The sequence below is a fragment of the Octopus sinensis genome, linkage group LG3, assembly GCF_006345805.1.
Source record: "Octopus sinensis linkage group LG3, ASM634580v1, whole genome shotgun sequence".
NCBI lineage: Eukaryota > Metazoa > Mollusca > Cephalopoda > Octopoda > Octopodidae > Octopus > Octopus sinensis.
Window position 1 is genome coordinate 131,166,579 of NC_042999.1, and position 16,132 is coordinate 131,182,710.

The 16,132-nt window shown below is 31.5% G+C and overlaps 1 protein-coding gene across 2 annotated transcripts in view; it reads left to right on the forward strand.

Annotated features, from left to right (window-relative positions):
* LOC115209705 (lysophosphatidylcholine acyltransferase 1) overlaps window positions 1-16,132 on the forward strand; it is a 90,422-nt gene that overhangs the window by 49,216 nt on the left and 25,074 nt on the right. The window contains exon 3 of one of the 2 annotated variants that reach the window (XM_029778193.2): window positions 1,678-1,898. The exons of the other annotated variant lie outside the window; for it this stretch is intronic. Coding sequence (XP_029634053.1) covers window positions 1,678-1,898 — 221 coding nt within the window. The remainder of the gene's footprint in view (window positions 1-1,677; window positions 1,899-16,132) is intronic. 2 annotated transcript variants of the gene reach the window in all.

The following is a 16,132-nucleotide window of genomic DNA, read 5'->3' on the forward strand; positions in this document are numbered from 1 at the left end:
TTAGACTACCACAAAGTTACTATCAACAGTATACCTTGAAAATACATAAAATGTAGGACAATATTTAAACAGTGGAATTAAGAAAGAACTATTCTGAACTATTTAATTATGTTCAATAATATGAAGGATCCAGATTGAGTAAATTACATACATGCTACCCAAAATAGGATCATAAACTGTATGGACACCATTGAATATTTGAAGCTTCTATTTCAAAACAAAAAAGTATAGGATGAACCAGCATAATAAGAAAGTGGGAGAAACCGTTGATCTCAGATTTCTGGAGGCATAGAAAGCAAGAATGAACAACTAGTTTTTCCTTTACTTTTATGGATATGAAATTTCATAAAGTATGGTATATCCAAAATGTGAGAAATTTGAGTAGCTGAGCCTTTAGATATGTGCAGTTTAACATTTTTAGATGTGAGTTTTTCAGGCTGTTTCTAAGGTATCCATCACCAACTTCAACATAAAATTAACATTAACAAAATCACATCTGAAATTAAGTCAGTAACCAAAGACAACAATGTTGTACCATGACCATAACCATTTAATTTATACTGAAAGACTAACCATAACTAACACAATTAGATCATGGAAAAATCAATTTAGCTATTTAAGAACACATAAAAATTATTATACAGTAATCGCCATATCATAGTTCACCTATTGCAGTTTATTATTTAAGCTTACGTCAATTCCTCCGTAGTGTTGTTTTGCATTTATGATAAAATAAATATATACAAATTATAAAAATAATAAAAAACATATATACAGTACCGTACTGTTTCTACTTTGCAGATTTTCACCTACCGTGGGGGGTTTTGGAACGTAACGCCTGTGATATTCGAGGAATTACTGTATTCACTTTTTAAAAATTATTAATAGTAAAGTCTACAATAAAGTGTCAAATCATTTCATCCCACTTTTGTGTTCTAGTCACTGATAAAAATTCTATTGCATCATCTCAGTTCGTAAGATGAAATAGATCTAAGTCAATGACCAGGTTGTGGGAGTGTAAAGAAATTTTTTGACTCTTCTTCATAAGAGACTGTATTGTTCAGAAATAAGCAAAATGTGAATACAGCAATTTTTGTGTGTTCTTAAATAGCTAAAATAGCTCTTCCATATTGTCACTTTTTAGCCTCAACACAGAGTCTCTAAAATAAGGGCAAGAACAGCTCCAAAATAGTACCTAAGTTGGTAAATTGTTTTTTAAAGCAGATTTTTGTCAGGAATACTGGTGAAGATATATAACAAAAACAGCTATTTTACAATGACTAAGATTGTTTGATATAGATTTATTATTCGTATTCAGAAACTCTATTTTGAACTAATAATTTTTGTTTTTCTGAAGAATTATTTTTACATTACTATTAGTAATGAGAGTCAATGTGAACTACCTCAGGCTTGGTCATTACTAGTTGTAAACTATTTCTATTTTCATTTTTTTTTCTTTTGGTTTACAATTTTCTTTCATGTAATGTAATTAAGTTTTCCCGTTTATTATGTTTGTATACAAATTTGTTAATAAATATGCTGATTTTCTTATATGCATCAAATACGTTTTTTATTTCATTCCTATAAACAACACTGAACGTTTTATTGCAGCTACTGGTTAATCATAGTTAATGTTATAAGCACTAGTTTTTATCCTTCCTTCTCTTATTGCAATAGGATCGTGAACTATGTACTCCTAAAAATCTCTCGGATCATCTTCTTTGTGATGGGATTTCACTGGGTGAAAGTCAAAGGACACTGTGCACAAGCAAAAGAAGCACCAATTGTGTGCATTGCTCCCCATTCCAGCTTGTTTGATGCACTAGTATTTTTTATGATTCCTGAATTACCTGCTGTGGTGTCAGCTGTAGATCATATAAAAGTACCTTTCATCGGAAGTAGGTACCAAGTTTTTAATTTTAAATCAATTTTATTGCTATGGTTTTACCACTGCTAACTTGAGAAATGGTGAACTCTTAATCCATGTCCATTACTTTAAAGTTTCAGAGAGAGGAAGTTTCCTTCTTTTTTTTTATGTTCAGCATAGAAAGTTTTAGTTTTAGTCTTAAAGATTTTTATTTGATTTACAGCTATAGTTTATTATTCACAACAACTCTAACTTACTAACAAGTTTCTTGTATTTAAAAATAACCTATCTAATGTAGCTTGTGAAAATACATATTTGTAGGGTAGCATTTCTAATTACTTTACACTTGTATTGGCTATTAACATTTTTGCATTAACTATTGTTATCATGAAATACTGCTATAAATATTCTCTGCATAGAAGTTTGACCAGCTTATGTTGCGGCCAGATCTACTAACAGGATGGAAAAATTTACATTGGAACCAGATGTAAGCTGTGAACAACAGTTCATTTTCTGCAGAGCTATATCTGTTTGTGACTTAAATTACGATAGGGCCCCAGCATGGCTGCAACTTTCAAGCTGAAACTTGTAAAGAAAAACATGCTCTCTTGTTCTTGAGAACTTCATTGAAAGCAATGTTGTATTTGACTTCAACAAATGTCCAGTATGAAAACCTCCAGGCAAAGTTTCTTGCCTTTGGGCTTCACCCATATTTCATATGTTAGATTGGAAATTTTCTGACAGACATTACCATCATAGCATATATTAAAGAACTTCTCCCTCCCTAACCAATTTTCTGCTACTTTTAGCATGCCTTAAGTTTGTTATATCCCCTATATACTCTCTTCTTTAACTTACTCTCAATTACTTTCAACCAAAAACACTGCCATGTACAAGTTAATATTCTTCTTTCTTGAATAATCTCTTGTACAATGACATTACCCATACACTGCTCTTGCCGACCAATCCATAAAAAGTAAATGTAAACATGACACCTCATATCACAATGCTAACTCATCATTAAAGTCTATTTGATTCAGTTACCTTCTTTTGTTCCATCATACCCTATTTTGCCATCAAAATCCCATATTATCCAAACTTTTATCTGCAGAGCTGTCTCTCTGAAGCTCCTTGTCTATTCACATTTCCCCTATAGTTATTAATGAGAAATTGAAGCTGGACATTGACTGCATCAATCCTAATAATCAGGGAGCAGTTGCAAAAGGCATGGCTGTGTGGTAAGAAGCTTGCTTCTCAACCACATGGTTCTGGGTTCAGTCCCACTATGTAGCACCTTGGGCAAATGTCTTTAACTATAGCCTTGGGCCAACCAAAGCCTTGTGAGTGGATTTGGTAGATGGAAACCGAAATAAGATCATCATGTGCATTATATATATATATATATATATATATATGCATATATTTGTGTCCGTTTGTCCCCCCACCATTGCTTGACAACCAATGTTGGTGTGTTTACATCCCCATAACTTAGCAGTTCAACAAAGGAGACCAATAGAATAAGTATTAGGCTTACAAAGAATAAGTCCTGGGGGTCAATTTGTTCAATTAAAACCCTTTAAGGCAATGCTCCAGCATGGCCACAGTCTAATGGCTGAATCAAATAACAGAATTACAGAATAAAATACTTCTAACAGCATGCCTTTTAATACTGATGTAAAGGCCTTGTTTGGAATGCTGACTAGTTAATGCAGCCAGCTCTAGACAAATATGCAGCATATGTTTCTAGATGAGATGGAAGAATGTGCTTGATCTGTACATGATATGCAATCATTCACTGTTAAATGTTTGCTGCAAGAAAGTTTTCCATTGCTTCTTTTTTGCTCTTTGTGCTTTATTTGCTGATCATATTCAGACTTGCCATTTAGTTCATCTATAATTTGTTGTGGGTTAAGATTCTTTAGTTCCAGATTATCACTTATCAAATAGTTCTATGCTGAAAAGTTATTCTTTCTTGTTAAAGATGTATTGTATTTCTTATTAAAGATGTATTGTATAGCACAGTCTTAAATACTGTGCTATCCAGTATATCCTTCCATTTTAAATACAGTTGGGTGTAATTTAAAGAAGCTTTGGCTACTATTTCTAACAGGTTGAGTCACTGTATATGTATAGACACTTTCTTGTTAACTCTTAGGGATAAGACTGATTTATAAAATCCAGTTCATTATAAAATTTTATGCTACAGTCAGTTTATGGCATTTATTTCTCGGGTATAATCACATAGTTTCCCAAGTAATACATTCTAGATCTATTATTGCCACTTTTACAGGTAAAAAATCTATGTACAAAACTTGTAACAAGTTAAGACTTAACTATTTTAGATGTTTATGTGCCATTTTGAAATGTTTGTTAGGGTTAATTATTTTGTGTATATTAATGGTTGTAGGAACGATATGGACTGAATAAGATGTGGATCCCTTGACTTGTCTAGATGGATAGGCTTTTTCCTGCCCATGACAGCTTGGACAGTGGATCTAAAATGAATGATAATGAAATGTTCCAGAAAGCTACATGTCATGCAATTTAGCCATAGAATTATGATGTAAAAGTTATGTCTACTAAATTCTTAATTAATTTCAATATTGATTAAAACAAAGACAATGTATTTCAACAGAAATATGGTAACAAAGGGATTACAATCATTTGATGAAGTCAGTACTCTCAAGTAATTGTCAATGACTGTCTTTGGAGATAATTAGTCTAACTAAAATAAGAATTTTCTTCATGTAACATACATGGGTTAAAGTTGAGGCTTTTTGAGGACCTCTACTTGCTAATGGTTTGTTTTCTTGTACTTCAGCAGCTCTAGCTCCATCTGTGAAATTAGAAGTTTTCAGCTAGTTTTATTTTTCTCGCAATTTAATATAAATATGGAATTGTTGAAGGATGTTAGACAAAAATTAAAATCAAAATGACTGGGAGTGAGATATTTTCATTGTAAGTTATTTCCATTGCTTTAAAACCTCAAATTGTGTTTTACATGTAAGGCAAGCATTATACCTCTGAATCTACCCTTTTTCTTACAACTGGCTTGATTGCAGCACAAAGAGAGAGAGAGAGAGAGAGAGAGAGAGAGAGAGAGAGAGAGAGAGAGAGAGAGAGAGAGAGAGAAAGAGAGAGAGAGAGTGTGTTACATTTGTCCTGATGACTTCAGAAAGAATAAGTAAAGATTTTGCTTTTTAGGTTCAATTATTTGATGTTTATCCTCACTGTTTCTTTTGCCACCCCTATTCTTTCTTTGCCTCTTTCTCCTCCTATGTCTATTTAAGGTGAGTTTTATTTTTAAGTTGTTTGATTAAATCTAAAACTATTTATATTCTCTATGCTGTAATTATGTTATACTATTTAATTATTGAGCCTTGTACATATATTATGAAAAAATATTGACATTGTGTAAAATTACATAAGATTAGTAAGTTCACCATTTCTGAGCTAAAATACCTTGGGCATTTGCCCTCACATTTTACTAAAATTCAGTGCTTGTAATTCAGTTATTAAATGCTGAATTCTGTTTAATTAGACATTGCTTAATTCAACTAACTTATGCTCATTGCCTGCCTTTTGCCCAAATTTTATTCTTGGTAATCAATCCAATTATCCTTTAATTACCTTTACTAATTTGTTTGAAATTGACTTCTTTGTTTTGGATTTTCCCCATATGAGTTGTTTTGCAATTCATTAAAAAGTTTGGCCATTACAGGTTTATTGAGTTGACATTTTGTCTTTCAGATTTCCAGGGTTAACAAAATATGGGATTAATCTAATCCCATCTTACCTTTCCAAAAGACTCTTGTATCATAGCAAGAAACCATTAAAAAACAAACACTATTTACCCACAAACCAAATTTTCTAGAAAATCTACTTAAATAATAATAATAATAAAAGAAAATATAAAGAACATGCATGATAATCAACATAGCATGTCCTGGTGACAATAGGATCAAAGAGAAAGAAGAAAAACTGAACAACTATGATGATTTGAAGTGGGAAATATGAAGGTTGTGGTCAATGAGGAAAGTAGATGTGATACCAATAGTAACTGGTGCACTTGAAAGTATCAGCACTCAACTACCAACATAGCTCAGAAAGATTGGTACAAATGTAAAGGTAGAACATCTACAAAAATCAGCATTACTTGGAAATGCAAGAATTCTTTGCAGGGTTCTTGAGGCATGACCAATAAACAAGTGTCACCTTAGTCTGCTGGCTAGCTGTGGACAGCTGACACTTTCCATCATACCCAGTAAAATAAGCTGAGAGTTTTCTTCAAATAATAATAATGATTGCTTCTAATCTAGGTACAAGGCCAGTAATTTGGAGAAAGAGGGTTAGTCAATTGCATCGACCCCATAATAATAATGATAAATTTTATATAGAACTAGGAAAAAGTGCTGATGTAATGACATACAGGGTGCATCAGAAATACCTCCCACATTTTAAACCTTCACCTATGTGTTGCTAATGAATTTATGCAAGTGCCAATGATATTTTAATTTAAATAATGAACAAAAACTGTAACCCTTTGTTTAAATAACAGTAAAATTAATTTTTCATAAATGTTTCTTTTTCCTTTTGTCAACCTTACAAATGTGGGAGGTATTTCTGCCGCACCCTGTATATTGAGATAGGAAGATGTGCTGTTATAATAATGTGTGTTTATGCATGTATGCATACAGGCAAAACACACCCTCTTCTACTCATTTCCTTTTTTTCTCTGAGAAATTAATATTTATTTCTTCACTTTCTATTGATTCCAAGTGAAATATTGAAGTTCTGAATTCCGTATTTTTATCAAATTATGATATACATACTAATTATCGAATCATTCTATTTTAAATTCTATGATATTCGGGTTAAGTTGTCTGAAAAACAGTGGTGTGCTGTAATTAATTGCTGGTTTCTATATGTTAATATGTTTGGATTTGTTATCCTAATTAACAACCATTATTTGTTATTTCTCTAGTACACAATTTATAATTATTCTAATTGTGATTTTGAAAAGCATAATACAACAAAGGGTATTATTCTATTTGATTTTGCATTATTTGTTTGGAATAACTAGATATCAACACTGAATATTCAGGAAGACTCTTCCTAAATCAGCTAAAAGAAAAATAATGCAAACAAAAAGACTAATCTTTCTATTTAAAATATTTGTTAATTAAGGTTGTAATAATATGTCATATGGTTAATTAGGTAAAAACAATGCGGCATAACCAGAGCCAAATGGCTGTAGCCAGTAAAAGAATACTGGGAATACTCTAAATTCAATATTAGGCTTTATTTATCAAAGATTATGAATTTTTTTAATAAACCCTTAAGTATTCAGATTACTCTGCCAAATGTAATGGTTATTTATTCACATTGTTTTGAATTAATCAAACATTGTCTTCTAACTTCAGGATTTCAATGATGTGGTTGTTTATTTATTTTAGAATGGCATTGTAGGATAGGTATCAGAGATCTGATCAGTTTGAACACAAAACAGGCAGAATATTTGGTCCAGATATGGTCAGTTTAAGTGCTAAAGAGTTAAACCAAACTTTCAGGTGCCCAAAATGCAAAGGGTCACATGTTTGTTGAACAGCCAGCCATATTTTCTTTTCTGTATTTCATGATGATCAGAAATGTTGATTTTAAATACATATATATTTTTTAAAATTAAATACTTTCTGAGTAATGTTGGTTTTAGAATATTTATTGTCATTGTAATATATATATATATATATATATATATATATATATATATATATATACATATATATTGTGCCTAATCAACCATATGCTTTTGATTGTATAATTACAACTTCAACCTGTTTATCTTATTTAAAACACTCCTTCATTCCAGACACACATATAACCAATTAATTCATAGTGCACTATGTAGCAATTTTTTACCTTTTTGTGGCAGTACTGGGAGTGGATAAGTCTAAATGTAAGCTATATCTTTTTTGATAAACATGCAGTTTTAGCCTTGCTGTGAAAAGTAAACTAGTGGTTACACCACTAGCTTTATCTCTTTGTGGGGAGAAAAATAAGATTGATCTAACTAGTTTTTAGTCTTTTTAGGCCTTCATCAGAAAAAGAATATGCATTTGTGAGGAGATTAGTAACTTGGTAACTATTTATAGTGTAGACAATCTAGATTTCTATTAAACTTACCTGCTTAATTTGCATAACAGTGTCTGTGCTGACAGGGTGGATTAAGTCATTCATTCCTAAAGCACTACACTGTTTTTTGTTGTTTCTTTTGTGGGGTGGATATAATTTGAAACAAAATATACCTTTTTAATAAACACAATTTTAACATCACTGAAAAGTAAATAAAATACCTCTCTGTGGGCAGAAAAAATTAGAACAATCTGACAAGTCTTCCTTTTTTACACTATAAATAGCTGTAAGTTATTAGTTTCTTTTGGACAAAGATGGGTATTCTTTCTTTAGGGGCAGTATAAGAAAACTAAAAAACTAACTGGATCAGTTCCACTTTGTTTACTTTTCACAGCAAATCTATATTTGTATGTTTATGGAAAAGATATATGCTGCATTTCAAATTATACATGTACAAAACATATTTACTAACCTCTTTATATAAATATATGAATATACCTTTTGGACTCTATTTTAGTCGGATTTTTTCTAAGATTGTCTTTTATCTGAAACTTTATTTTTCTAATAAAGAATTCTCTTTACAGTTCAATACTATTTAAAAAATACCTTCCTCAATCTGCATGATTCATGCATTCAGTTTTATTGCATCTAGAGAATTGTAGTATGCCATTGATCTCTTCTTTCTCATTTCCTCTCTTTGTGTCTTATTTTCTCTTTTCATCTTACTTCTACACTTATTTTCTTACCTAGTCTAATCATAATTTTTTTACTATTTCATAATTACTGTTAGGTTGCAGTGCTTGAAACTAATTTAATGTTAAGTTTTATTGTAAAAATTGTAAGCCATCAAATCTCAGCATATTAACTCTAATTTTGGCATGAAATTACCTTAATGTCAATCGACTATGTTTCCTTTTTGCTTACTAGACAGCTCTGTACCAAAAGAAATAGCTATTGTTATTCTGTTGATGTAGATCTTGTTTTCATATAACTAAATACAGGGTGGACATACTGGTTTCTTTCTTAAAGGTTATTAGCAGTTAGTATAAGCAGAATCTAACTTATATTTCAGAGTGGTATTAAATCAATTCAAGTTGTCTACATTGAGCTAAGAAAATGCTGTGAAAGTCCCACAATTAAGTTACTTTACTCAGCTAATATGGAAAGATAGTTGGAATGACATAATTATAAAGATATATATGTGTATTTTTTAACTATTTAAAGCAATATAACTCAGAGTTATTTAACAGGATATTAACCATTAGAATCTACAAAATTTTCCAACAATAAGCAAATCTATTATAAAATTCTGGAGTTCTGAAGCCATTGAATTCTTTTAAATATTTTGGGCAGCTGTTTGGTTGTTGAAGACTTTCTGTTGCTGGAAAATACTGAGATGCTTGAAAAAATGGTCATCACTTTGAGTAAGACCAGCTGATTAAGCTGGATAAGTCAGAATTTCATAGACCATTTCATTCAATTTCTGAAACATGTGGTCAGGTGTGTTCTGTAGTCACAGACAATGGCAGTCTTCCTCATTTTCAAGGGTCTCATCTGTGAAATATTGGAATCAGTGTTGAAGTATGCATTTGTTGACAGTCCCGTAGCCAAATGTTTGGTTGATATTGTGAGTAGTTTCCATTTCTTTGCATTCCATTCTGAACTCAGGCAGTAAAATTCAGCTTAATTCCTTGATCTCACTCCAAATGATAGCCACTTTTTCAAGCATCTCAGTATCTTCCTGCAAAAGAAGGTCTTCAACAATTTGCTTTTCTTTCTACTTTAATTTAGCATAGTCAATGAAAATGGAACATAAATTAACATAAATACACTGAAATCTATGATTCAAAATAGTATATAACAAAAGTTTATTCCAAAATTATTTTCATACCAACCTGATACTAAAAGATAGTTGTCATTGATCTTTCTGATCAGCCAAGAAAACTATCTATTAATTGCAATGCTTTTATAGCCTGACATTTAAAAACAAACCTTTAATTTTTAGTCTGTAAAGCCTAACTACAATTTTTATAACTCCTGGATAGGAAATAATAGATCTTATTGTCATGAATGAGGTATAAGGGAATCCAAAGATGATGCCAAAAGGTGAAAACTAATCTTAATTCATGTAATAGTATCTATCTAGTTACATAATTTACAAGGTTTTGATAGTTATGTTTAACTCATTTTGTATGTTTGCCTTCACTCTTGATAAGTTTAGCCGTCTTGTGTGTGTGTGTGTGAATGTGTCTTGTTCTCAGCTTGAAAAATGACAAAATAAATTATTACTTCAATCAGGAAACCCTGGGTAGCGGTAGTGAAGATTTGTGCTTTTGTTATAACATTAAATATATACACACACACACACACAAAGGGTGGCCCAGAAGTAATTGAACCCTGAAAATACAAATCAGCATAACCTTCATCTTGAGACACTATAGGCCACAGAGTGGCTGTGTGGTAAGTAGCTTGCTTACCAACCACATGGTTCCGGGTTAGTCCCACTGCGTGGCACCTTGGGCAAGTGTCTTCTACTATAGCCTCGGGCCTTGTGAGAGGATTTGGTAGACAGAAACTGAAAGAAGCCTGTCGTATATATGTGTATATATATATATATAATATATATATATATATATATATATATATATATATGTATATATATATATGTTTGTGTGTTTGTGTTTGTTCCCCCAACATCGCTTGACAACCAATGGTGGTGTGTTTACGTCCCTGTAACTTAGCGGTTCGGCAAAAGAGACCGATAGAATAAGTACTAAGCTTACAATGAATAAGTTCTGGGGTAGACTTGCTCGACTAAAAGCGGTGCTCCAATATAGCCGCAGTCAAATGACTAAAACAAGTAAAAGAGAGTATATGATTCAGCCATCACTATGTTATCAAAAAAAAAAAGGGAGAGTAATTAGCAATATTTAATAAATTCAATAGGGTTCAGCTACTTTTGGGCCGCCCTGTATGTATATATATATATATATATATATATATGTATATATAGGGAGAGTTTACGAAAAAAACAAAAGACGAAGACGGGTGGTGTATAAAACAAACAGATGTTTTAGTATAACGCTCAGGAATAGAAAAAGTCTTTTATGTTTCGAGCCTATGCTCTTCTACAGAAAGGGACACAGAAAAAAACAAGTAGAGAAAAAAATATATATATACATACACACACACACATATACTTGTATACACATATTCTTGTTGTCAGGGTTTCTAATGTATTTGTATTTTTAAATATGTGCTGACGTTAGTGTTGCTTATATGTATAATTTGAATATTTATAGGTTTTTAACTTCTAGAATACATAGTTTTGTCAAATGTATTTCCCCGCTTTTTTAATTGAATAACTAAAATACATATAATGTAAATAATAACCAGATCAATATTTTAATTTTGACAATATCCTTTCTAACTACTTTTATTTTGCTTTTTATAGAATTGTCTTCTTTTCTTTCTTTGTGAAAGGTTAATTTTCAGATTTGAAATAATAAAGTTCAGTAAAATGGTACATTTTTATGCTCAGACTGGACAGTTAAAACTATTTCATGCACAAGGAAACAGAAATTACATAATCAACTTCATTAGCTTACAGTTGTTTCTATTATAAGGTGATGCACAAACACTGTAAGCTAATGGAATTATGTAATTCCTGTTCCTATGTTGCTCTATTGATTAATATACAAATACACGTGTGTGTGTTTGTGCGTGTATTTATATATACATACATATATATATATATATGTGTGTGAGAGAGAGAGATAAGACAGAGTTTATGAGCACCCTTAGGTAGAGAAAAGAAGAGAACAGATTCCTTTACAGGAGTCAAATCTTTTATTTGTTGCTTGTTGGGCTACTGTATTACTGATTACATCAAAGAAGTTTGCCTATTCAGTGTGTCATATTAGCTCCTATAAATAGTTATATTGGCATAAGCAGTACAACTTCATCCCATATCACAATGAAATTCAATGTTCAGCACTGGAGCAAATTCCAAGAACATGAATAGTAATTAGATGAAATGGCTGTTATTGTGAAGGAGTTTGCTCTACTGTCAATGTAAATTTGATAGATGACAGCTTTGCAGAAGCCTGTTATATATATCATCGTCAGTTAATGTCTGCTTTCCATGCTGGCATGGGTTGGATGGTTTGACTGAGGGCTGGCAAACCAGAAGGCTGCACCAGGCTCCAATCTTATCTGGCAAAGTTTCTACAGCTAGATGCCCTATATATATATATATATATATATAAGGTTAATCCAAACGGGAAAACAGAAAAAACAACAACACGTGGAACAATTACAGTATTATTATTATTAGGCGCTCAGGAAAATGGAAGAAGGAGGGTATGACGTTTCGAGCGGAGCTCTTCGTCGGAAACATAAGAGAAAGAAAGATCCCGAGACGGGAGGACAGAGGAAAAAAAATTGCAGGTAGTCTTCACGAGGTCACATACTGAAAAGACGGAAGTTGTAAAAAAGGAGGAAAATGTTTTTTAAAAACAGGAGAGCTGAATCAAAGAGGGAATGGTAAAAAAGGTGTGCGAGAAAACGAGGGTGTGTGTATGTGTGCGTGCGTGTGTGTGTATGGTGGACAGTGGCTAGTAGCAGGCAGTAGTAGAGTTAAAGGAGTGTGTGGGGGTACCCTAGCAAGTGAGAAAGGCAGGTCAGAAACAGGGAGGTATGTGTGTGTGCGTATATATATATATATATATATATATTTACATACATACATTGGTGGAATATATACAACCTGCATGGATGTTTGTTTGTCACTGCTTTGCAACCAGTGTCTGTTTGTTTATATAAATAAATATCTAGCTTTGATTGACAAAACCTATCAAAACAAGACCCTAGCATGGCCACTGTCCAATGATTGAATCAAGTAAAGTGAGAAAGAATATGATGTTTACCAGCACAGCCTAAGACAATATAATAAAGAAAAGTATCCCATGTATGAGAGTTGCATCACATACCCTTTATATGCTAGAGATATGGTAGTGCTTTTTGCTTATTCCACAAAGAAGATTATTGGCGCTAATTTGACAGTGAGAATTGACAGAATTCTCTTAGTGTGATTGGTAAGGTCTCCCAGCATATGCCACATACATGCTTCGGCCCCTGGGACGGTGGGGGTCTGTTCTTGTTCTTGTCTTAAAGTGTTTTCATAAACATCTTTTGTATAATCTATATTTAAAATCTTTGTAGTATTTTGTGTATACACATACACACATGTATATGTGTGTTTGTGTAATTTCTGTATACATTTTTACCTGTATTTTTTCCTGTCAGTTCTTTAATCCAAAATATCTGATGATTTGCCATTACTTGGTACTGGAATTATTTTAACTATCGTTATAAAAACTAGTTACTTACCTCAGTTGTTTCGCATTTTACATTCAGTTTAAAAAGTATCAGAGGAAAGTGACATACGTATTTGAGTTAAAATTCAGGTTATTCTTTTCCCATTTTATTCTTAGGAAATTTCAAGAATGATAGAAACTTTATGAAGTAACTTGTTAAGCAATTGCATGTAAATGATATCAGATGTTATAAGTACCAATTTGAGACAAAAGAGCAACAGACAGGATGTAATCCTGTTGCTCTTTCCCATCTATAATTGGTGCTTATATGTTTAATATCAATAGAAACCGTTGCTGCAAAAACAATTCAGTGTTTATGTTTGGTATTGAAGAACTGCAAAAACTCTAATTATGTTTAACTGTTTACAGATTCAATTTTTGTTTGTTTTAATGTTAGCTGTACTCAAACAATGGTAAAGTTTGATTTATTCAGTTTGTACACAATTATTTTATTGTCTTTCATACATCTTGCTGTTATTAAATATAATTTATGCTGCTTTGCATTTTACTCTGATATTTTTTTTTGTTACTCTTTCATTTTTATCCAAAACTAATATTACTGAATATATATTTCTGTAAATGTCTTCTTGTTTGGAATTTAAACAATAGTTTGAATAGAATAGAAATATTTAAGTTGAATATAATTATTAAATTTCATGAAAGAGAATTTTATTCTATTGAGAATTTAATTTATATTAAATCAAATATGTTCAGCAACTAAATTTTTGTTTTCCTTTTGTTAGTGTTTGTTGATGTAATTATAATTATCATAGTAGCCTTTTCATAAGTCTAATATCTTTTTTTAATTTGCTCGTTAATATAGGTTGGGTCCATCTTTACATATTGACAGTGGTTGTTATAATGCTGGTGATATGATATAAGATGCCAACTGATTAGAGTATCTCTTGAAAATATTTTAAAATAAATTACATTTATTACATTTTAATTAATGAATTTAATTACAGTATTTAATTTCTGCAAATATTTGATATGTTTTTAATGAGTGTTTCCTATTTTCACAAATACTTGTATTTTAATGTACTTTATTCATCAGTTGGCTGTCTGGAGTCTGTGACTATATGGATGACCAATTTCTCTGAGAATATAAACAGCTGGTTCTTAGGATAGCTTACAACAGATTACACACCTGCTTTTTCATGGACTTTCTCAGCCATGTCCATTTTTTTTCATCATAATCACATAATCTATAATCTAGTATCTTGTTCCAGTCTCACAATTTTAATATTCCTTACATTTGATCTCTAAGTCTATCTACAACGGAGATATTCAAATGTAAAGGAAACACAAAACAAGTAACAGCTACATCATTACCTAAGCAACAGTAGTTCACTCTACCATGGAGGCAACATAAATCTTTGTGTGTTTGTACATGTGTTCAATACTGTTTTCTCTCTGTGAGTATGCTTGTTGATATTAGTGTTTTCCTATTGTATGGTTTCAATATTTAGGAATTTTTTTTAAAATCACAAGTTGAAGAGAAATTAATGGTTGTCCTAATTATGGATTCAGTCATATTTGATTGGTCTATGCACTCCATATTTTGTAGTGTGGGTTAACTTCTGACTGACATAGAAAATAAGTTAATAGTTAAATCAATCTTAAAAGTAATGGTATGTAATAATACCATGGTTATAAGTTACTATCATGATTGCAAAATTCAAACCTAGCCATATATGTTGTTCTATCTTGTAAGTATAGCACATTTCTTGGATTAGTTTCCCAAGCTAATGCAGTTGAGCAGTTTGTTAAAAGATGATCAAGCTGTTAAAAAATGGTTTAAGGTATATGCAAATGTTTGATTTACAATTATTTTTCTTAATTAATCCAAACTGAAATACAATATAATCTATTGGAATTTTGATTTATATTAATATCTATGTTAAAGTGAATTTAAAGAATTTGAGAGTCAGAAGGATTTTTTTTTAGCATAATAATGTTGCCTGCTATCGTTGCTTTGAAATCTGTTACTATTCTTTGTTGTCAAAATTTTATAAAGATTTAGATTAATCTGCTATAAACAGGCATCAGTTTGAGATAATCCATTCTCTTTTGGTTTGGTTATAGTCCTGTTTGTCACAAGTGTAATCATTGAAGAGTTGATGTTAGGTCAGCCAGAGCTGGGGGTCTTTTTCTCATCTATTAATCAAAGACTCCTTTTATTTTCTTGTAAGAAAGGCTAATCTACTATAAAGAGACATCAATTTCTCTTTAGCTTTTGTCATATTGTTCTGTTAGTCACAAGAGGACATTTTGAAGAGTTGATGTTAGGTCAGCTTAAGCCTTTTTCTTTTTAAAGACTCCATTAATGTACTTGTAATTATAGATTATTTATAAACTTTATATAGTCTATGCTGTTAAGTTATGTGCATAAAACATTTTGGTTACCAATGGATCGAAATTCCTGTCCTATCCACCCTCACATATGGGACAAAGGGAAAATTTAATTTTTATAAATGGGTATCTTATATAGAAAATATTCATTCTGACATAAGCTGTTTGAGGCAAACAGTAGAAGTTAAATACTGTGCTTTGAGTTTGTGGCTTTTGAAATTCTAGTCTTGTATCTTAACTTTGCTTTCAGTTCTCTCTATCTCTATTTCTCTGTCTCTCACAATGAATGAGAAGGTAATTGTGTTCAGCGTATCTTAGCAACTGTTAACTTTTTCATGGTGTAGTTTCTGATGTTAATTTAGGAACAGTGCAGGCATTAAAGTAACTGATTTAGCATGAGCTC